This window comes from Alosa pseudoharengus, unplaced genomic scaffold (assembly GCF_046254945.1).
Source record: "Alosa pseudoharengus isolate Yale_2024_CS ecotype anadromous, Long Island Sound unplaced genomic scaffold, YU_APseudo_1.1 YU_APseudo_1.1_scf_7, whole genome shotgun sequence".
NCBI classification, from domain to species: Eukaryota; Metazoa; Chordata; class Actinopteri; order Clupeiformes; family Clupeidae; genus Alosa; species Alosa pseudoharengus.
Window position 1 is genome coordinate 6,793,736 of NW_027468859.1, and position 22,778 is coordinate 6,816,513.

Genomic DNA, 22,778 nt, shown 5'->3' on the forward strand with positions numbered 1-22,778 from the left:
GTATTATGTTACTTTACATGTATTTTTAAGATTTGGGTGCAATTCTAGCGACTTAGAGAACGTTTATTAATGTTTTCATTATGACCACGAGTTCATACACACTGACTCTAACGTGACTAGCTAGCTGTAAACTCCGCTAGCAACTTTCCATGCATTCAGTGTAGTTAAGCAGTTTAGCTTAGTGTGCATGGAAAGTGCAATTCAGTCTAGCAGGAAATGAATGTACATTTAGTTTAGCATTATGTTTATGCATTACCTCCGTATGGTTTACGTCTGTGAGTGTTTAGTGAGTCTCAGAATATTAATAAACTGTCGTTCTGTGCACCTGAACATTCCATGTCTCCCTTGCTAGTAGGGCTGACAGTGATGGTATAGGAATGATGCATGTAATATAGCCCATTCAACAACTTGTTGTTTTGTTTTAACTTTTCCTAAAAGAATAAATGTGATAAGCCAGTTTTGGTCTCAGTCCCTTCACCGTCTGACTATAGGTATATATTACTAATATATTAATAAAGCTTAACCAACTTTATTATAAGGGTCCCCCATACTGATAGTTAGGCTATATATTACTAATATATTAATTAAGCTTAACCAACTTTATTATAAGGGGCTCCACACTGATAGCTATATACTACTAATATATTAATTAAGCTTAACCAACTTTATTATAAGGGTCCCCCATGCTGATAGTAATATATTACTAATATATTAATTAAGCTTAACCAACTTTATTATAAGGGACCCCACGCTTATAGCTATATACCACTAATATATTAATTAAGCTTAGCCAACGTTATTGCAAGCGGTTCCGGCGCTGACAACAGTGGCAACATGTCAAGGTAGCTCCATGTTTTTTTCTTGAATTTCCCCTTGGGGATCAATAAAGTATCTATCTATTGTAAGGGTCTTATGGAGAGTGGTTCATATTGGGATAGGCAGAAGGACAGTTTAATAACAATTAGTTAAATAATAATATGTCATTAACTTTTCTATTAACATATACAGTAGTTTGCAATTAAACATTTAAATGATGTAAGATATAACTGTTAATTAGTAATCACATATTAATGCAATATTAGTTAATAGATTTGCTAAAGCATTAACATACAGTTTTTATGCAAACAACTAATATTTAATTAATGATGAAAAAACTATTAACTTGTACCAAATAGATATGTTAGTAACAATTAACAAAGGGTTAGGTAATTACTAGTTTGCTATTTATTATGGCACCTTATTATGGAGTGTTACCCAATTATTTTTTGGTCCAGTTTGAATTGTGCCACAAATTTCACATATGATGTGTGTGAATTTAAAAGATAATTTTTCACGTCAAGAAAGTACTGTTGTTCGATAGACTTCAAAAGTTATGTTGGTTTTGTGCGAATCCACTCAGTGGACTACATCTCTCGTCTCGAACGATGTACGTCACCAACGTAATGAAACGATAAGAGCTGTTATGCTAGTTAACGGTTGCATCTTGCTGCCTGTTATGTCACTTAACAGTATGTAATGTACAGTCTATGGACGAATACAACTTACCTGATGTGTTTAATCCTCTGACTCATGGTATTTTCTTCGGCAAGGAAAGCCCAATTAAGACCTGTTGCTGGTATGCTTGTACAATCTAGTGTGGCTGTGAATGAGCTAACGTCACTAGCGCGACTGATGGGTTTGTGATCGTTGGAATTACAATCTTTCACAATGTTGTAATTCAATAGTTACGAAACAAACTGCAAATGTCTTTACATGAAAAATTGTCTTTAAAATTGACAAACATCATATTGGTAATTCAAGGCACAAGTCAACCGGGACCAGAAAAGAATTTATTTTTCGCCATAGACTGCCGTTCAAATTTTTTTGAAAGATAGGTCCCATGGAGGCAAACGGACGGGGCGGGACTTCACCACTCTATTCTACTCTCGACTTTGGACGAATGAGGTGGCGACACATCATCTATTATGACGTAATCATGCAGATCTGGTAACCCGTGCAGATCAGGTACCCACACTAGCGTTACGCCAGCGTTGCCACCGTTCCGCTGCCGAACCATTGAGGACAATAGAAAACCTGCCGCTTGCTGCTGGCTAATGTGATCCCCGTCTAATGGTAGATTGATTTGTTTAGATCCAGTGATATCGCTGCCTTGACAACGCTACCTCATGGCTTCGATACTCTATCATTATTCATGCACTAGCAGCTAACAGTGCTAATCACTCACTAGCAGAATGCTAGCTGAATATTTTAACTCACCGGAGTTCGAGATTTAAACAACACAGGTCTTCAACAATCTGTAGAAAAAATATGTACAAGGAAAGGTAAGCAGATTTAGATAGGTAGATTTAGAAACAGTTAGATTATTACAAAAGTATTATTTTTCTTTAGAGGGTTATCAATCACGTCTAATCACGTACGCTGGCGACTACGCCACTCCGTCAGCACCGTTGCACTCTGCATGCGCAAATAAAACTGACTTGACTTGACTAATCACATTCATTCAAGTGGAGTCTCCAGTGAAAAAAAACAAAACCCGTCACCTGAGATGACTATGGCATTTCAGAATGTTTCAGAACGCAAGCGGCTTCCACTGACCTTACATAGTTAAAAACGTTGTTGTTGATCAAAGTCTTTTAGAATACATGCACTTTCAAGCAGATAAAAAAGAGAATGAAAAATAAATACATATAATCATGTAAACTCAGCCTCTTGTTCTTGCTATTTATTCATATTTATTCATATTCATATATTAAAATATTTATCCATTTAACCACTCTTGAACTAAAGTTATGGTCTTAGTAACCAAACTTAACTTAACTTGAAATTTAATCAAGGAGTGAATAAGTTACTTTACATCCATTCATTTTTGTCTCAACAATACTTTGGTGTTCTGTTATCTGTTTTGTTTATTCACACTGTGTGATTGTATTACACGTTTTTTATTTGTATTTTTTTATCTTTTTTTAATCAACAGCATAGTGCAAGTTGAGGTATGTTGTAAAATCAGAGGACACCTACATGATACATACAGCATTCCATAAAACAATAAATTACACAAATGTACACAATAGGATAAAAAAATAAAAAAAACATATGAATAATTATGTGAATAATTTCTATCGTTGCAAATAATTTTCAGTTACATGGCATGATACACACAATACATATGAGGCATTTTGATCCCCAAGGTTGTGCAAAAAAATTATAACTGTAGCAGAGCTTTGTGTATGTAGAACATTGATTTGTAGCTGTATAATATATTTGTAATAGTAAGATATTTGTAACTGTAGGATGATTTGTAGGCCTAGCTATTGGACAGATCTGTACCCGTAGAATAGATTTGTAAGTGCAGGGCATATTTGTAATATTGACAATTACTTGTGCAAATCATTTTTACAGCTATGATACACACATACTTTGTGTGTGTGTGTGTGTGCATGTGGTGTGTGTGTATCTAATCACAAGGACACATTCGTGAAGTGAATTCAATTCTGCCTTCGGGGCACTTGTCACGAGTTTCATACTGCCACCCCATAAATCAATGGACTACGAGTATACATGTATGTGTGTGTGAACCACATATGTCTGTCTGTCTCTGCCTCTGTTTCTCTCTCTCTCGCTCTCTCTCTCTCTCTCTCTCTCTCTGTAGTCTGTTCGTGCAGTGTATGGGTTTATGCTCATTTGGGATTTTGCTGTATGCATGGTTGTGCATACCAAGTTCTAAAGCAGTCCACTACATTCAGACATGAATCAGACCTTTAAGATACAGCGGGGAAAATAAGTATTGAACACGTCAACATTTTTTTCAGTAAATATACTTCCAGTGAGGCTATTCACATGACATTTTCACCGGACATTAGTATTAACTTAGGTAATCCACACATGTATAAAAATCCAAACATTAATGTCTAAAAGTAGTTTTATGAGTAAAAAAGTGGAATGGCACAGGGGAAAAGTATTGAACACACTTAGAAAAAGCAGTACACAAAGGTAAGGAATGGCAAGGAACAAACTGGAATCTATAAGTAGTTAGAGAAATTATCCCTCCTATCTGTGCAAATTGATATAAGCTGGGTTAGTACATACTGGTGGGCTATAAAAAAGTTTTTTGTTACCAAGGTGTCACACAAGAAACATTTCATGATGCGTAAAAGCAAAGAGCTCGTCCCAAGACCTTTGCAACCTTATTGTTGCAAAACATATCAATGGAACTGGTTACAGATGCACTTCAAAACTTCACAATCATCCAGCAAGCAGTATTGGAGCCATTATCTGCAAGTGGAAGGAACATCACTGCATCATCAACTGGCTATGCACAGGATGTCCTTGCAAGATTTCTGACCAGGAGGTCAGAAGGATAGTCAGAAGAGTAGCCCAAGAGCAAGGGCCACTCGGAGAAAGCTCCAGAAAGACTTGGCGGCAGCAGGTACAATTGTTACAGAGAAAATCATAGGTAATGCACTCCACCGCCATGGCCTCTATGCACTCTCATCCCGCATGACTCTATTGCTGAAGAAAAACATGTCAAAGCTTGTTGAAAGTTTGCTACACAACATTTGGACAACCCTATGAAATGCTGAGAGAATGTATTCTGGTCAGGCAAGAGCAAATATTGATCTTTTTGGATGTCATACTACACACCATATTTGGAGGAGAAATGGCACTGTGCAACACCCTAAAAATATCCTATCAACAGTGAGGTTTGGAGGTGGTGGCATCATGGTGTGGGCTGTTTTTCATCTCATGGTACTAACAGACTTCATACAGTTGAAGGAATGATGCATGGAGTCATTTTGTTGTTGAGAATCTTTACATCCACCAGGATGATGAGGATGAGACATGGCTAGACCTTCCAGCAGGACAAGTATCCAAACAATTCAGCAAAGGAAACTCTCAATTGTTTTCAGAGAAAGGAAATCGAGGCCCTGACTTCAATCCAATTGAACAGTTTAGAAAGTTCAGGATTCACAAGAGGGACCCCTGGAATCTTCAATATTAAATGACTATCTGTTTAATACAATCCGTCATACAGGAAATGCCTTGAAGCTGTCATTACAAATAAAGGCTTTTCCACAAAGTATTTAAGAAATTTCAGCAGGCGTGTTCAATACTTTTTTCCTGTATCATTCCACTTTATTACACATAACTCTACCTATGGACTTTAATGTTTGGATTGTTTTATATGGGTGGATTATCGGAGTTAATACCAATGTCTGGTGAAAATTTCATGCAAATAGCCTCATTGGAAGTATACTTACTGAAAAAAATGTTGACGTGTTCAATATTTATTTCCCCTGCTGTATATTGATTTAACAAAAATAGTACCGTAATTTCAAACATACTGTATATGTTATTATCATACATATAGTAGATATTTGTACAATAATTTATGCATGGCAATATACACTACCGGTCACTTAGAAATTTCCATTCCACTCCATCACAGACAGAATACCAGCTGAGATCAGTTGCATTGTTTGTTTTTTTTTAAATCAGGGCAGCAGTTTTCAGATTGCATAAAGTCTGAAAACTGCTTCCCTGATTAAAAAAACAATGGAACGGTAGTGTATGTAATTACTGTATAAAGCAGCATAAGGCATTAATTATAATGCACAAGTTGCCTTTGTTTGTTAAAGCCTCCTCTCCACTATATTGACCCAGTGTAATAAACCTTTATTCTGTGTAATGAAATGCTGCATGACAGCTTTGCATAATGGAACATTCAAAGTCTTTCATTGAAATCGTGCTACAGGACTTTCCTTACAAGAGATACATGAGGATGTGAGAGTTCCTAAAAGTGTAGTTTGGTTTAAAATTCATTCATATCTTTGTAAGTCATTATTGATCACTTAAAAATCAGATTTGGATTTAGTACATTCGAAAAAAATAGACCATTCTTCTAAAATGGATTTTACGCGTTGCGAACGGAACGCTTCAGTTACGCGCCTGGTGTAGCTTCTCTGTTAGTCCTGAAACCTTCTGTGTTGGAGACTTGTCTGATCCTCATATAAACACCTCCACGGCCTCCACCTGCATCACGTCTAGCCCCTCCAGCCGGTCAGGAGGTCTGGCGGTCAGTTGTTGCACAAAGTCTGGAGACAAAACAAACAAATAGACAAATAAAGATCTCTTAGAGGTGTAATCCAAAAGTGAAAGATCAAAGTCACTGCACACTGATCACTATTTTATAATTTTTTTACATAACACGTTTCGCTAAGCGCTTCATCAGGTTCGCTCTGATCTCTTAGAGGTGCTTCAACTGAGTGGATTTTTAATCAATTTGGAGGTATGGATAATGTGTCTGTGTGTGTGTGTCCGTGCGTGCGTGTGTGTGTGTGTGTGCGTGCCGTGCCCGTGTGTATGTAATGGCTACATCTGTTTATGATTATACTGTAATGCTCTCACCCCAACTGGCCTGGTTTGGACTGGCACAGGGCACAGGGCTGGAGGTGCTGGGTGCCACACTGAAATGGCAGCCGGGGCTGCTGGCTGGGGTGAGGGTCTGGGGCAGGCTGCTGGCTGCTGCAGTCTTGGGCTGAGGGCTGGAGAGAGTGGATGACGAGCACTCGGCTCGCTGCTCCTCTGATTCGGAGTTCCCTGCTTCTACACACAGGACAGCATGAATGAGCTGACAGATTTATAGACTAGTCAGATAAGATTCCAGGCCAGCTCTTCCCTTCTTTTTCCCCCCAAGTCTGATCCTGTCTGTAGACATGTAGCATGTATCTCCATAATGTGCATGATTGTGTGTGTGTGTGTGTGCGCCTGCACGTGTGTGTGTATGTGTGTGTGTGTGTGTGTGAAATTACCTGTACTCAATATGGATTGACTGTGGTTGCTGGCAGCAGTCTTCAGAGCCTCTCGGAGCCTCTGTTGAAGGTGGCGGATTACTTCATCCTTCTGATGAACTAAAGCGGTCATCACAGCCAGCCTAACACACACACACACACACACACACGCATGCATGAATTATGCATGTATACACACACAAACACACACACACACACACACACACAAGCTCGCACACACACACAGGCTCTTGCATGCATACACACGCTTACCTGCTCTCCATATCTGGGTCTGGCTGGTCATTTGGGAAAGAGCTGCTGAGTTTGAAAATAAGAAAGAGGACAGGTGTGTATTGGGCTCAGGTGAGTCTACCTGTAAAGTGTGTATCAGTCTCAGGTGAGGTGAGTTTATACCTGTCAGACGTGTGTCTGAGCTGCTGCTGTAACTGTACTCGCAGCTCCATGTCCAGCTCCTCTCTGCGCACGCAGGCGTCCTGCAGACGCGAGAGCGCCCCCTGCAGCTGCTGAGCGGTGTCTCCGCAGCTCTGCTGCATCTGCAGCTCCCTGGTGCGCCGCTCCGACACGCCCAGAGCGCGTTCCACTGCAAACGCATGCACGCGCAGCTCATGCCAGCGCACGCGCAGCAGACGCAGGTGACGCTGCAGACACGCACATTCCTGCTGCTGTGCCTCGTCTGAACATGCACAGAAACCCCCCCCCCCCCCACACACACACACACACACACACACACACACACACAAACACATATACACACACAGAGACAGAGAGAACAAGATAGTGAGGAAGTACTACCCCCATTCATTTCAATGACTAATGCTAGGTTTGCTAAATTTCCAAATATTGTATACCCTTGACGGCCAGCAGAAGGCTGGATCTACCTATACGCACACTATGCAAGTTGCCTAGGGCCCCGCAAGTTAGTGAAGGCCCCCTCCCTGTCTCCCCTTGAGTCAAGCTAGCAACAGGTAGACTAAGTAACGACAGTCACCAAAGGATTTTATTAAATGTAGCCAGTCGTCAGCATTCAAAAAACAGAATATGCGGTTATACAGTATTTCACAACTTCACAACTCTGACTGGGAAAGTCTGTCAAGCAATCCACACACAGATCAGGGGAGCCTAGGCCAGCAACACACCCTGAAGAGATGCAAATTAGATGTATCACAAAGCGGTACAAAATATGACCGCAGCTGAGTCCTGCACATTCTCCTCACAAAAATGTAATTGTTTGCAAGTGTATGTATATTGTGTATATGTGTGCAATTTTGTGTGAACGATTCCCGGGACACTAAAAGACTGGGCTGCACGAAACTTGGTGTGCATGTAGCCCCACATGGATTACACGGAACCATTGATCGTTTTGATCCATCGCCCACCCGCCGCATGGACCGCCCAAAAGGAGGGTAGGGCGGACACAGTTTTCTGTGAATATCCGTGGGCACTAGAATGACCAAATATTTTTTTTAAGTTGGTCTCAAGGGACAATTTCAACGCAACCCATTACCACTCATTTGCGGTATAGCGCTACCTAGTTAGAAATTAAAAAGCAAAAATGAGGAGTTGTAAACGCATGTACAGTATCTTCGGCTAACAATTATTGCACCCTCTGAATTTATGAAAATCTGTTCATGGGTGGCAAAACAATAAATTAATGTATGTGTACATTTAGTGACTGTGCATTAATCAGCCTGTAGATGATGGTGTTGAGCAAAGGGTTGCCTATAGAGGATGATGTTGAAACACACTCACACGCACATAAACACAGGCACACACACACATGCACGCACGTACACACACACATTAACACGCACACATACACAGACACACACACACGAGTGCTGCTGTTCACTGGATGTTTGACTAAGATCATTATCACTCATGTTTCATATTTTTGAATCTGGAAAAGTCTTTCAACTAAAGTTTTAATCGATTCTGACCCACGAGTTATGTGTATGTGTCACGTCATCTTGGATGTGATTTTGTACTGCTTTGTGATTTTCTGTTAAAGGCAATCTTTCTAACAGGTCTAAGTGCGATTTGTGGTAAAAGAGAGAGAAGCACACACAAAAGCAAACACACATGCACACACTCATTTACACACACAAAAGTTCCAAGAGTAGGAGATGGAGATAGAGACAAATTGACAAGCATGATTTATTTTTGCGGAGAGAATGTGCAGGATTGAGCAGTGGTCATATTTTGTACCGCTATGCGGTATAGTTTATGTGTGTGTGTGTGTGTGAGCTCACTCTGTGTAATGAGGGCCATCATCTGATGTTGGTGTTGGTCTGCTATCTCCACCTCCTCGGTGACCTGTCGACTGGTTTCCTCTAATCTGTCTGTCAAAGAAAACCACCAATCATGAAACAGCATGACTCAGATTACCTGACTGTAGTGTTGTCCATAAGTGGAAGTGTGTTTATTCATGTGTAAGTGTGTGTGTATGTTATCTTAGGTTAGTGTTGTGCTGCTGTAGTCTCATGTGTGCGTGTGTGTACCTTGTAGGTTAATGTTGTGCTTCTGCAGTCTCCTGATCTCCTGCAGTAACTGCTCCCTCTGCTGGTTTTCTTCAGCTTCTCTGTCAGCGCAGGTCTGGATCAGCTGACTGTACGCATCAGAAACGTGCCTCAGCTCCTGCTCAAGCTGCCAAAAGCACACTGATATTAGCTGTGTGTGTGTGTGTGTGTGTGTGCGTGCGTGTGTGTGTGTTTGTATGTATGTACACTGACTTTCTGTATCCTGAAGCTAATATCCTGTTGGGTGTCCAGCTCCTTCTTCAGCTTCTCATTTTCCCACAACAGCGCCTCCATCTGGGCATGGCGGGACATGGCAGGCTCCCACCCCCCGGCGGGCCCAGACACAGCCACAGATGGGGGCACGATGGGGCGCATCGCCGGGGGCAAAGAGGGCAGAATGTGGGGTTTGGAGGAAAGGTCAGGAGGGTCATACCTGTCAAGAAGATCCAAAGACCCAATTCAATTCAGTTTGATTCCTATATCTAGCACCATGGCTATTTTACACGCTCTAAAGCAGCCACAGCTGCACACAGTATAGGCCTACCTTAAGTGGCATTATTATTATTAACTCATATCTGCAATTTTTTCTGTCTATATCTGGGACGAATTAAACTGAAGTTTTCTCTGGATCATATTAAAGAAGCCCTATGCAAGTCTGGTTATTCCTTCGCTGTTTCTGGGTTTTCGCCTGATTTGGGCTCGTATTTTTCACGACATAGTTTCCCCTGCAGCTTCGGTAGCAAGTGACTGCTACGCTAAACCCCCACTAGCTAGCGAGCTAGCCATCAAGAAACCAAGCTAAACACATACAGGGCTCACAATAAAACGGTCGAGCAAACACATTGTTCAAGAGACTATCAAACCACATTACAAAAACGAAGTTCACCCAAGGGTAGGCTACTTACAATTTCAACAGCAACAAAGCCAAGTTGGAGGCCGTTTTGCAGTCTTCTTAGAAACTACAATCTGACTACATTTTTGAGACGCGATTGGATAGGCCTACTTCCGCTGAGTCACATCCGGATTTGTTCGGGACGGGACCAGAAAGTTGCATATTCGTTTTTTCTGCGGAGAAGCACTAGGGGGAGACGAAGCACCCACCAAACGACCCAAAAAGTGTTGTAGAACCTTTAGAACGACTCTCAACCTGCATAATTAAGGTCATTTTTGCTAATATTGTTGCATAGGGCTTCTTTAATACACCGAGATCACCTAATGATGTAACAAACTGTTATTAAATGTCAGCAAAACAAATTCCATTTTATTTAAATCGAACAAAAAATGTAAAAAACATTGATCACTGCCTGATTAAAATTAATGGCCAGGAAATAAAAAGAGTGCATGCCACTAAATTCCTAGGAGTCCACATTGATGACTCTCAACTTTAAATGTCATATTGACCATCTTGTAAACAAACTGTCCAAGTATGTTAGCTTGTTATAAGATCAGACATTTCCTTTCTTTGTCTGCCCTTCTCACTTTGTACAAAACTCTCTTTGAACCTCACCTTAACTACTGTAATGTGATATGGTGCAACACTTTCACCAGCCATCTTAAAAAACTTGTATCCTAGGAAAAGAAAGTCATACGGGCCCTGTCCTGGTCAGAGATAAATTCCCCCACCCACCCTCTATTTCACCGGTTTGAGTTACTAAGATTAGCTGAGCTAAATGATTCATAATGCCTGCCTTATGTTTAAAATTGTCAACAGGCTCAACCCTAGATTGTGTAGTCTTATTCCCATCTCCAGCCCCCAGCACACATACCATATCAGGTAAATGTCGCCAACATGTGCGCTCCAGTATGTGTTGCCTGTAGGGGGCCGCAGATTTGGAACAGGATTGATGATGGCCTCAAGGTGTTGCCCTCTATCTCCAACTTCAAAAGACAACTAAAAAATAATTTCCTACTAATATATATCTAATATAAAACTGTTTCCTCATGGACCACTGGGATGTATGTGTATGTAATGTTAAGTATGTTATGTTTTTGTTGGTGCGCTTTATGTGCATTTATTTATCATCTGGTTACAGGTTGTAACTGTGTATGGACCCATTCACTCTACCCGTCTGTCTTTGTACCCCTACTGGATTATTGTAATGTTTGAAGTGGTACTGTGAATAAACTCAAACCTCTGGTTGTTTATGAGACACAAGGCTTTATCATACACACGAGCACACACACACACACACTATTGCACAAACCCCCACACACTGTCACATACATACTTTCACACACACACACACACACAAACTTACAGACGACACAAGCACAAAGGTTGAATCATACATACACATACATAACAGATACATTGTATAACCGTGCAAACACACACGCACACATACAAACCCACAATCCACAAAATATTATATAATCTTGACAAACACAGAAACATACAAACACACACACACACACACATGCCAATCCTGCCATGTGTACATGCCTGTTGCACTGGTGGAACTCAGGGATATGCTGATGGGCGTGGAATACTGCCGGGGCTGATGGGTAGGGGGAGTGGTCTTTCCTGAGACCCTTAGTGGGAGTGGTCATGACCTGGCACCGGACCAGAGACATGAGCTGGAGGCGGTTGCTGAGGCAGTCTCCATGGTGACAGGCTCCCTCCCACTGCATCTTGCTGTGGCGGGGGAGGGGCTCGGCGGCAGGATGCTCCTGTCCAGGGGGGTCCTGTCTGGCAGAGAGGGCTGGGGGGGGCGAATCTTCTGCCCCCACGCTCTCCACTGATGAGTGAATGCTGCCACTTCCCATCCCAGAGCTCGGCAGACCTCCACCACAAGGGCTCCCATGATGCACTGGGTCGGTGAAACGCCCAGAAGTATTCATAAACCCCTGGCAAAATTTGATTTAAAGTACATTTTTATTTGACCAATAGGATTCTTCTGACTGGAAATGTCATTGACACATGTCAAGAGATAGTAAAACAGTGTCCTAAGGATACAGATGAAAAGTGCCATGTCCAAAATTATTCATACAATTTCTAAATAATTAATGGAAAAGCCTTTATTAAAGGTGTAGATTTTACATAATTTCAAGCCCATACATTTTTTTGTCACATTCAGCAATCATCTCCACACGACCACTAGCTGCCCATTCCGTGAGCACACTATTAAAAAAAGCCCGGTCTCTGTAGGCAGCCCAGGCTCCGAAAACTGGAAACAAACAAAGTGGGGGCAGCCTGTCCCCCAAACAAAAACAAAACCCTGCATGGAATGTCTCTGGGAATACGGAAATCAGAGCTACAGTACCTCTCTGGCCTGTTTAGTTTGGTCCTTGTTTAAAATATAATGTATGTTTTCTTGCACAAACGTGTCTGCTAATACATTTAAAGATAAACACAAACAAACGCGACTTCCTGTGCAATCCCTGACTGCATCTTTAATATCAGAGCAATCAAAATGGTTCTTATAATCACTAGCAAGCTTTTTGCATGTGTCCTAGGGACATTTTGGGACAAAGTGTCTTGACAGTCTAGGCTGTGAGACTCTAAAATGTTGATTTTTTTTTAAATTATTTTGGCTGAATATTTCTGATGATTGTCTCGTTTGAATGCTGTAGCCTGGGTAAACCCAAACTACTGTAACAACAAACCCTAGCATTTAAATTGCTCTGCAGATCCATCTGACAATTTTACAGTTCACAGCGACTTACAAATTCAAACCCAAGAACTAATTACAACCACTCATCTGACATGTGTCAGGCTTTATACATGACAGACAGGGGAGTAGGGTTAGAAGTGCTTTTAAAAACAACCAATGCCTGCACTGATGACATCAGTATTAGACTTAGAGCATCTTAGAATTGAGTAAATAACCTTGAGTTTTTTTAAACCTTTATCGTTATATCGTAATAATTCCCTTAATACACAATGCTATAGATGGTCCATATACTGTAGATACAGTGTCATGGAACAGCACATTCACAGAATATTAATTAAATTAAGTATACAGATTACATCAACTGTGTGCCTCTTTAAAGACATATTTCCCAGTAAAGTAGTTCTTTCTTTGTGAAACTTCATTATATGGTAATTTTAGAGAAACCCACTGACATGATCTCAGTCAGGATAACTACTGAACAAATTGAAAATGATGGAAAGAAAATACACAATTCAAATTGCAGAAAAATCAGAGCTACAGTTGCCTACTCATCTGGTTAGAACCTCACCTGCTTGTTGGATCCACACACTCCCTTGGTTAGAACTACAGCCTCCCCTTAGTTTGTTGCCAAAATGTAGCCGTTGGAAAATGCCTCACATAAATATCCATATGAACTTTTGCATTTGATGAATTTGTTATGGCTGTCCTCTGAGAGAGTGTATGGGCATCTGAAGAGTGGGTATCACCCTGGATGAGGGCATCTGTCGATGAGCCTGGCATGTGGTGGTGCTAACGGACATGTGACATGTATTGACTGCTTATTGATGGGCTGCCAAAGAACAAGAGCTGGGATCAATGTGAGGGAGTTGCCTGACACTATAGACAGCAGACAAACAACTATGCAGACTGCTGCAAACTGGTTTATCACAGATCAGGGATGGTCAGTCAGCCCAAATCTCTATAAGGCTAACAAACCCCACACATTGGAGGATTCTTTGAGTGTTGTGTCTCCTCATTATACTGTAACATCTCTGATACAGACCAAATACTAAATAATACTTATTTACAGTGCTCAGGCTGATCGCAAGTGATCTCATTGTCTAAAACAGTTTTCATGGGTCAGTATTCTAAGACATTCTTGCTAGCAGTGGTATTTGCTAGGAGTTTAGATAATGCACATTTCTGGCCATGTATCAAATTACATCCTGCCCATTAGAGTCTAACACTGCAGAGCAGGCGGATCTTTCTTTCCCCAACTGTCATTACACAATCACACCCTTCTGTACACTGAAAAGTGGGAATGTTTTTGTGTCCCATAGTCCACAGAGTTTTCTGTGTCGACAAAATTACTAAATAAGTTCAGTTGTAACCGTCTTCTCAGTAACCATCTGCTCAGACGGGATCCATAGTGCACACACACACACACACACACTGTAATCAGTGCATATGGGTTTATAGCCTATAGCCAAAACTTCCTCCAGCTGACCTCAGACGGGATCCATAGTGCACACACACACACACACACTGTAATCAGTGCATATGGGTTTATAGCCTATAGCCAAAACTTCCTCCAGCTGACCTCAGACGGGATCCATAGTGCACACACACACACACACACTGTAATCAGTGCATATGGGTTTATAGCCTATAGCCAAAACTTCCTCCAGCTGACCTCAGACGGGATCCATAGTGCACACACACACACACACACTGTAATCAGTGCATATGGGTTTATAGCCTATAGCCAAAACTTCCTCCAGCTGACCTCAGACGGGATCCATAGTGCACACACACACACACACACTGTAATCAGTGCATATGGGTTTATAGCCTATAGCCAAAACTTCCTCCAGCTGACCTCAGACGGGATCCATAGTGCACACACACACACACACACTGTAATCAGTGCATATGGGTTTATAGCCTATAGCCAAAACTTCCTCCAGCTGACCTCAGACGGGATCCATAGTGCCAAAACTTCCTCCAGCTGACCTCAGTCGGGATCCAGTGCCAAAACTTCCTCCAGCTGACCTCAGTCGGGATCCATAGTGCCAAAACTTCCTCCAGCTGACCTCAGTCGGGATCCATAGTGCCAAAACTTCCTCCAGCTGACCTCAGACGGGATCCATAGTGCCAAAACTTCCTCCAGCTGACCTCAGTCGGGATCCATAGTGCCAAAACTTCCTCCAGCTGACCTCAGACGGGATCCATAGTGCCAAAACTTCCTCCAGCTGACCTCAGACGGGATCCATAGTGCCAAAACTTCCTCCAGCTGACCTCAGTCGGGATCCATAGTGCCAAAACTTCCTCCAGCTGACCTCAGTCGGGATCCATAGTGCCAAAACTTCCTCCAGCTGACCTCAGTCGGGATCCATAGTGCCAAAACTTCCTCCAGCTGACCTCAGTCGGGATCCATAGTGCCAAAACTTCCTCCAGCTGACCTCAGTCCTGGGCTGGGTAGTGCACCGTAGAAATGCAGTATACAGTATGCCTGTGCCACAGACCCCATTATTCTGCTATTCCGTGCTATGTACACTCAGGTGGAAATACCTACACAGGCTATCCCCATCACTTCAGGTACAAATAGCATTGTTGCCTATTGACACCAGGGTGCACATCGCATCTGCCAAAGTTATATTGTTCATTATTTTTGTTGTTTACAGTGTTATGTTTTTCTTTATTAAGTCTAAAGCAGTGTTTCTCAAACTTTTTCAGACGAACGACCACTTAACCAATAAAAAAAGCCTCACGGACCACCTAGCTAAAAAAAAAAAGTAGACCTACTTCAACAGTATATTACACAATAGCTTGCTTATTGTCTTTGCACCCTGCTTATTGTGTCAGAGAACACTGCCATAGCTTACATTGGCAGTGTTGCAGAAATGTTTGGATTTACATACAAGTTCAATATTGCAAACAACTCATCTATTTTATATTTTACCACGTCTGCTCGCGGACCACTTAGGATAGCTTGCGGACCACACTTTGAGAAACACTGGTCTAAAGGAATGCAGCAAAAATATACTCAATATGAAGAACATATTGTGTGCATTTTTGTAATTTCACTCATTATATTCACAATAATTCTATCCATGGGTTTTTATCTGAACATACTGTATTATTCCCTCACAACTGGTGAATGCAAACCTCGTTTAACTCAGTTTATGGTGACTCTCTGCCTCACACTAAATCTGTCAAAGAGGGCAAAGTACGAAAAGGAAAAAAATAAAAAGAACACATGAATGCAGGAAGCTCTTTTCAGTCTTCTGTTTAACAGAAGCACAGTTTAGCCATTTGCTTAACAGAAGCACATTTTAGCCATTTCTTTAACAAAAGCACATTTTAGCCATTTGCTTAACAAAAGCACATTTTAGCCATTTGTTTAACAAAAACACATTTTCAGCAATGTCTTTCATTGAGAATGGACACATTTATTGCCTTAGGTGACAGATTACAGTCTACCCGAGCTGCACAGGCAAACTTTGGCTCTGTTTTCCACTGTAGATATAGCAAGGTCCAGAGATCATGTCGTAACTGGGAGTGGTTTATTTAAGGTACTGTCTTTAGCAAGGTTTTCATCTGTTACATGACTTCAGTCCACCCTGAATTACTCTTGCCCTCTCTTCAGACTGTCCCCTGCCGGGTGAGTGGTATACTTAGTGGGATGTTTCATCCTGGATTTTATTTTGGCTGCTGCAAAGATGTATTTATGCATTTAAACTGCTTAAGATGGACAGACTGAACAGCAAACATTTTGATGAAACTAACGATTAAAGGTACACTATGCAGGTTTAGGTATTTTGGGCGACTGTAGAGCTCCCTCTAGAGTCACGATATATTTATATTTTACTCTGCTGTTGTAAATAGCAAACTTCTCATGACTTATTCCCTCCTACACAATGAAAATGCTTTTGTTGTGGAGGTGAAGGATTAACAACAGGCAAAAACTATCTCCAAAGATCTATATCTACTGACAAGGTAATGTTTCACGATTCTTGCGAATTCACGAAACCAGCGATGCTGGTATTCTCGGTATACTCGCTACGTCTATGCTGTACAGCTATGCTAAGTGAACAGTTCACCTATTATAAGTTAATTTACCATCAAATTAGCTTTGTAAAAGTGAAAATCTTGTTAAAGATTGTGTAGCTTTAATTGAAGTGGATGAGGAAGACTTTGTGTTTGGGTGAATGCTTTACTTGCTTTTGCAATGCATATGGCTTAAGTTACATTTTCTCTATACTGCATATTCCCACTCTTTAAGTGTTTAGTCTTGATAATGGAAGTTGGTTTAAAGACATCCTATGCAAGTTTGTTACCTGAATATAACAGCTTCAAAGTATTATTTCATTGTAAACAAACTTGTAATAGGAAGAATCACGCACCATAGCTGGTAGTGCCCCGCAGGCAGAAAACCAGCCTTGCAATTTGGCTGTTGGCGCCCCAGTAACATCTCACGAGAATCGTGAAACATTACCTGGTCACATACTCTTTGGAGATTGTCTTCGCCTGTTGCTAGTCCTCTGGCTTGGGAAGTATTTACTGTACAATGGTGGTTTTACAAGATAAAATATAAATACTCTGCAACTCTAGGGAGAGTCTATTAACAACAAATACATACAAAAAAAACATTTCAAATGCCCCAAACAAAAGCAAAATTGCATAATTTGTGCCAAGGAGCATTCAACTACTTAACAGGTCAGCCACAGGCACACACATTATTGCACTATTTATTATTTAAATTAAATCTGGCACTGGCAGCCACATTTGCTTGTTTTTAGGACAAATGTCCTTAATGCACTGGCAGACAAATGTGCATTTTTATCAGGATGAGACATCTTAAAATAAGTCAAACTCTTCTGAAATAAGGTCAAATGAATTTACGAGAAAGCGCTAAGTCTTTTTATCAGAGCCGGACAGTAACGGAGTACATTTACTTGAGTACAGTACTTGAGTACAATTTTGAGGGATCTGTACTTTATTCGAGTATCATTTTTGGGGAGTACTCATGACTTTTGAAAGGCAAATATAGATAGATAGATAGATAGATACTTTATTGATCCCCAAGGGGAAATTCAGGGGGTCTCAGTAGACATCACACACAACATGCACTTACAGCAGAAATGGTACACTTGTAGTGACAGGGCCTGTAGTTCTGTGTGCATGGTGAGGTGCTCAAGAGAGTGAGTGTCATGGTGAAGGTGCAAAAAGTAGTCTAACAGTAGTCCTTTAGTTATGTGTGCATGGTAAGGTGCTCAAGAGAGTGAGTGTCATGGTGAAGGTGCAAAAAGTAGTCCAACATTAGTCCAACAGTGCAACAGTGCAATAATAAGGTCTAGAGACCAGCATAAATAATATGGACAAATAGGAGAGTAAAGTATAATGTAGACATGGTAATATAAAAAACTATAAAAAAAACTATGTCAGTGCAAGAACAGGTTGAGGTAATAGGGTTACAGCAATTCAGTATTGTAGCAGAAGCCATTGATCATGTGTGCTAATATAGCATGAAAAACAGTGTAGCAGGAAAACAGTAGTAAAAACATTAGGCTGTGGACATTAGTAAAACAGTAGTAAAACAGTAGTAAAGCAGTAGTGGGCAGTCAGTACTCAAACATGGAGAGGATGGAGAGGCAGACAGACTAAGCAGAGAAGTCTATCTCTCCTCTTCCCTTTAGTGAAGCATTAAACAGTTCAATGGCCCTGGGGACAAATGACTTCCTCAGCCTTTCAGTTGTGCATGGCAGTGAGCGAAGTCTCCAGCTGATATATTGTTGAAATATTGAAATATTGTACTCTTTACTCCACTACATTTCTATCCATAACCGTGAGTACCTGTTACTACTTCTAAAAAAGGAAAAAAAAAATCTCGGAAACCCTCAATTTGTTGTTTCTCTCTCAAATGTGATTGGATTGTGCAGGCGCCACTGATTGGGACAGCCTATCAGCAATCACCTTCAGCTTTCCGCCAAAGTCAACTCCATGGTCAGATTTAGATAAGAGACGAAACCATGGACGAAACAATGGATGAGGACGCAGCAGGTTCATCCCGGGAATGTGCCAACCTGTGGCCCCACCTCGCCAGACTATTTCAATTTTCTGAACAAGTTAATGATAGTTTTCGCTTCAAGTGTTTCAATTACAAAATAGTATTTTGCATTTGAAATACGTATTTTAAATACATGTATTAGAAATACTGCCCATCCCTGGCAACATGGTAAAAAAGATGAAAATGACTTGATTGTACATCTAATTCATTTTACATTCTCCAAGGTATTAACATTAACATTTTTCATAACTCCATGTAGGACGCTTCTGTACATAAATGTAAGCACTGTGGCAGTAGTAATGCAATATTTAGAAAATGTAGGCTACTCTTGTAAATGTAACGTGTTGTTGTTGTTTCTTTGTCCCCATGTCTTAATGTTGTTGGGTGTTGTTTTATTGTTATTTAATGTTGTCTGTGCTTAAAGGTTCAACGTGTCTCCCTTGAGTACAAGACAAATAGTTCCTTAGGTCCGGGGCAATAAAGGCTTCATTCATTCATTCATAGCCTAACAGCTGGTTTAACACAACAAGAAAAAATGAACTTACGTCATAGTTATATTTGCATTAAGCTAACAATCCTAATTAGTCAAGAGTAACGTTTGAATCAGGGAAGTTTAACAATATTAGCAGGGCACATAGTGACTGGTTCTTTTTGTTCTGTTCTTTCAGATTGGTTAAGATGCATCACATTACCTGGACAGCTTTGGTGCTGTCGGTCACTCTGTCCATGAGTTCTGGGGGTAAAGTTCTGGTGTTCCCAGCAGATGGCAGCCACTGGGTGAACATGAAGGTCATCATTGAAGAGCTTCATTCTCGAGGCCACAACATTACCGTAGTGCGACCCTCAGACAGCTGGTACATTAAAGAGAAGTCTCCCCATTACACGTCCATCACTATCCCATCCGCTGGAGGCTTTGATGAGGAGTTCTTTGGATCCTTTGTGAAGAGACTGCTGCAGATACGGAAAGAACAAAAGTTCTGGAGTCGTATGATGTTTGAGTTAGAATTAATACGCCAGTTCTCAGAGATGCATAGACAAATGTGTGAGATGTTGACAATGATGTTTCAAGACGAGGCTCTCATGAAATCGCTCACAGATGCCAAGTTTGATGTCGTCCTTACTGATCCAGGCATAGGTAACGGAGTCTTTTTGGCGCGACGTCTTGGTCTTCCGTTGGTGTTTAACGTGAGGTGGACGGTCCACGGAGAGGCCCACTATGCTATTGCTCCCTCCCCTCTGTCATATGTCCCCTTCCCAAGAACGGAACTGACGGACAAAATGACTTTCTCCCAGAGACTTCAGAATGTGCTGGCTTGGACCGTGGGCTCTATTCAATGGCCAATGATGGTTTCTTCTCACTACACGGCTTTTTGCAAAAGGTTTTTTGGCCCTGACGTCGACTACTTCTCCCTGTTTCAGGATGCTGATATCTGGCTCATGAGGAATGACTTCACATTTGACTTTCCACGCCCAACCATGCCTAATGTGGTCTACATGAGTGGCTTCCAATGCAAGCCTGCTAAACCACTTCCTGCTGATCTGGAAGAGTTTGTCCAAAGCTCAGGGGAACATGGGGTCATAGTCATGTCCCTTGGAACTTTGTTTGGCGAGCTTCCAAGTGATACTACGGAGAACATTGCGGCAGCTTTTGCTCAGCTTCCGCAAAAGGTCATCTGGAGACATGAGGGTGCCAAGCCCTCGACTCTTGGCAACAACACCTTATTGGTGGGCTGGATGCCCCAAAATGACCTGCTGGGGCACCCAAAGACTAAAGTATTTGTAGCCCACGGGGGCACCAATGGTGTCCAAGAAGCAATCTACCATGGTGTCCCGATAGTGGGCCTGCCTCTGATATTAGATCAGCCTGATAATCTTTTCAAAATGGAGGCAAGAGGAACCGCTAAGGTAGTAGACTTTTGTACTCTAGACAGAGCAGTGTTTAAGGAGGCGCTAGAGGAAGTGCTCTATGAGCCGTCCTACAAGGAGAACATGCAGAGGCTCTCCAGGATCCACCATGACCAGCCCATGAAGCCTCTGGACCGGGCAGTTTTCTGGATCGAGTTCGTCATGAGGAACGGAGGAGCCCCTCACCTGCGCACTCAGTCCTTCAGAATGTCCTGGATTGCTTATTATTCTATAGACGTCATTCTGACTCTGCTCATGGCTCTGCTGCTCATACTATTGATTATGTTCCTGGCAATCAAAAAATGTCTCTCAGTTTTATTCAAAAAGAAGGTCAAATCTGAATAATATTGTCTTTTCCTTTAGGGCTGCACGATTTGTAAAAAATGTCTAGTTAGATTTTTCTGACAGATATGTGATCTTTGAATATTATTCATTGTCAAGATTTACTTCAATATTCCAAATGTCTCTTTAATTTATGCCACTTCTGATAGGTGAACATGCCTAGTGCATGAGAAGCAGAATACTTCCTAGTGGTGAGCTTCACAGTCTGTCACACAAAAAGGGTGATATGAATATAAAAATCATAAATGTGACAAGATTAGCCATGCATGATTAAGTATAGCCTTTGCGATTAGAAAATTGCATTTGTTCAAATTGTGTTGCGATATTGTGCAGCCCTATTTCCCTTCTGCTAATAAAATAAATATTAAAGAAGCACTATGCAACAATTTGATCAAAAATGACCTTAATTATGCAGTCATTCTGATGGTTTTACAACACTTTCTGGGCCGTTTGGTGGGTGCTTCGTCTTCCCCTATCACTTCTCCGCGTAAAAACCGAATATGCAACTTTCTGTTCCCGGTCCGAGGAAATCCGGATGTGACTCAGTGGAAGTATCCAATTGCGCCTCGAAAATGTAATCAGATTGTAGTTTCGAAGAAGACTGCAAAACGGATGCCAACTTGGCTTTGTTGCTGTTGAAATGGTAAGTAGCCTAGCCTTGGGTGAAGTTTGTTTTTGTAATGTGGTTTGATAGTCTCTTGAACAATGTGTTTGCTTGACCGTTTTATTGTAAGCCCTGTATTTGTTTAGCTTGGTTTCTTAATGGCTAGCTCGCTAGCTAGTGGGGGTTTAGCGTAGCAGTCACTTGCTACCGAAGCTGCAGGGGGAGCTATGTCGTGAAAAATGCGAGCCCAAATCCGGCGAAAAGCCAGAAACAGCGAAGGAATAACCAGACCTGCATAGTGCTTCTTTAAAAGTTAGTAGTCTGTATGGTCATGATGAACTGGAAGAACTAGAAACATGGAGTGGGAAACATATATTTTAGGGATGTGAATCTTCACATTAAATTTGATTATCACTTTCCACAAGGTTTAGGAGTGTGTTTATGGGAATTTTTGACCATTCTTCCAGAAGCGCATTTGTGAGGTCACACACTGATGTTGGACCAGCTGGGTCAGGGCTAGGGGGGAGTAATCGCACTCAAGTACGATCCAGTTAAACAGACCCAGTTTGAAGGCAACCTGAATACAACACTTAGGGCGCATTCACACTAGACCGTTTGGTCCGGACCCGAGTTCGTTTGGACCGATGGTTCGGTGATTGGGACTGATGGTTCGGTAATCACACTGAATGGGTACGGTCCAGTTAAAAGGACCCAGTGTGAATGCACCCTAAGGTTGCCTTCACACTGTGTCTGTTTAACTGGACTGTATCTGTGTGCGGTTACTATGGCCCCCATAGCCCTGACCCAGCTGGTCTCCGTCCAAACAAACTCGGGTCCGGACCAAACGGTCTACTCTACACTATGCCATCCGTACCGTACCCTAGTACGTTTGACCCCCAAAGTCCGGTTCGTTTGACCAGTGTGATCACTCCGTACCGT

General features: G+C 41.5%; 1 protein-coding gene across 2 annotated transcripts; it reads left to right on the forward strand.

The window, feature by feature from the left end:
* The first annotated feature begins 11,294 nt into the window (after positions 1 to 11,294).
* On the forward strand, positions 11,295 to 21,238 carry LOC143109169 (UDP-glucuronosyltransferase 2A1-like). Of its 2 annotated transcripts, XM_076271819.1 has the most exons (2): positions 11,295 to 11,320; positions 19,720 to 21,238. In XM_076271819.1, the coding sequence occupies exons 1-2, from the start codon at positions 11,295 to 11,297 to the stop codon at positions 21,236 to 21,238; spliced, it is 1,545 nt and encodes a 514-aa protein (XP_076127934.1). The 2 variants fall into 2 exon arrangements, with proteins under 2 accessions (XP_076127934.1, XP_076127935.1); XM_076271820.1 differs by lacking the exon at positions 11,295 to 11,320 and having other exon boundaries at positions 19,688 to 21,238.
* Positions 21,239 to 22,778: the final 1,540 nt, after the last annotated feature.

Coding starts and splice junctions, on each gene's coding strand:
- LOC143109169 (XM_076271819.1), top strand. CDS start 11,295: ATGTTAAGTATGTTATGTTTTTGTTG. Junction 11,321..19,719: donor AGTATGTTATGTTTTTGTTG/GTGCGCTTTATG, acceptor TCTGTCCATGAG/TTCTGGGGGTAAAGTTCTGG.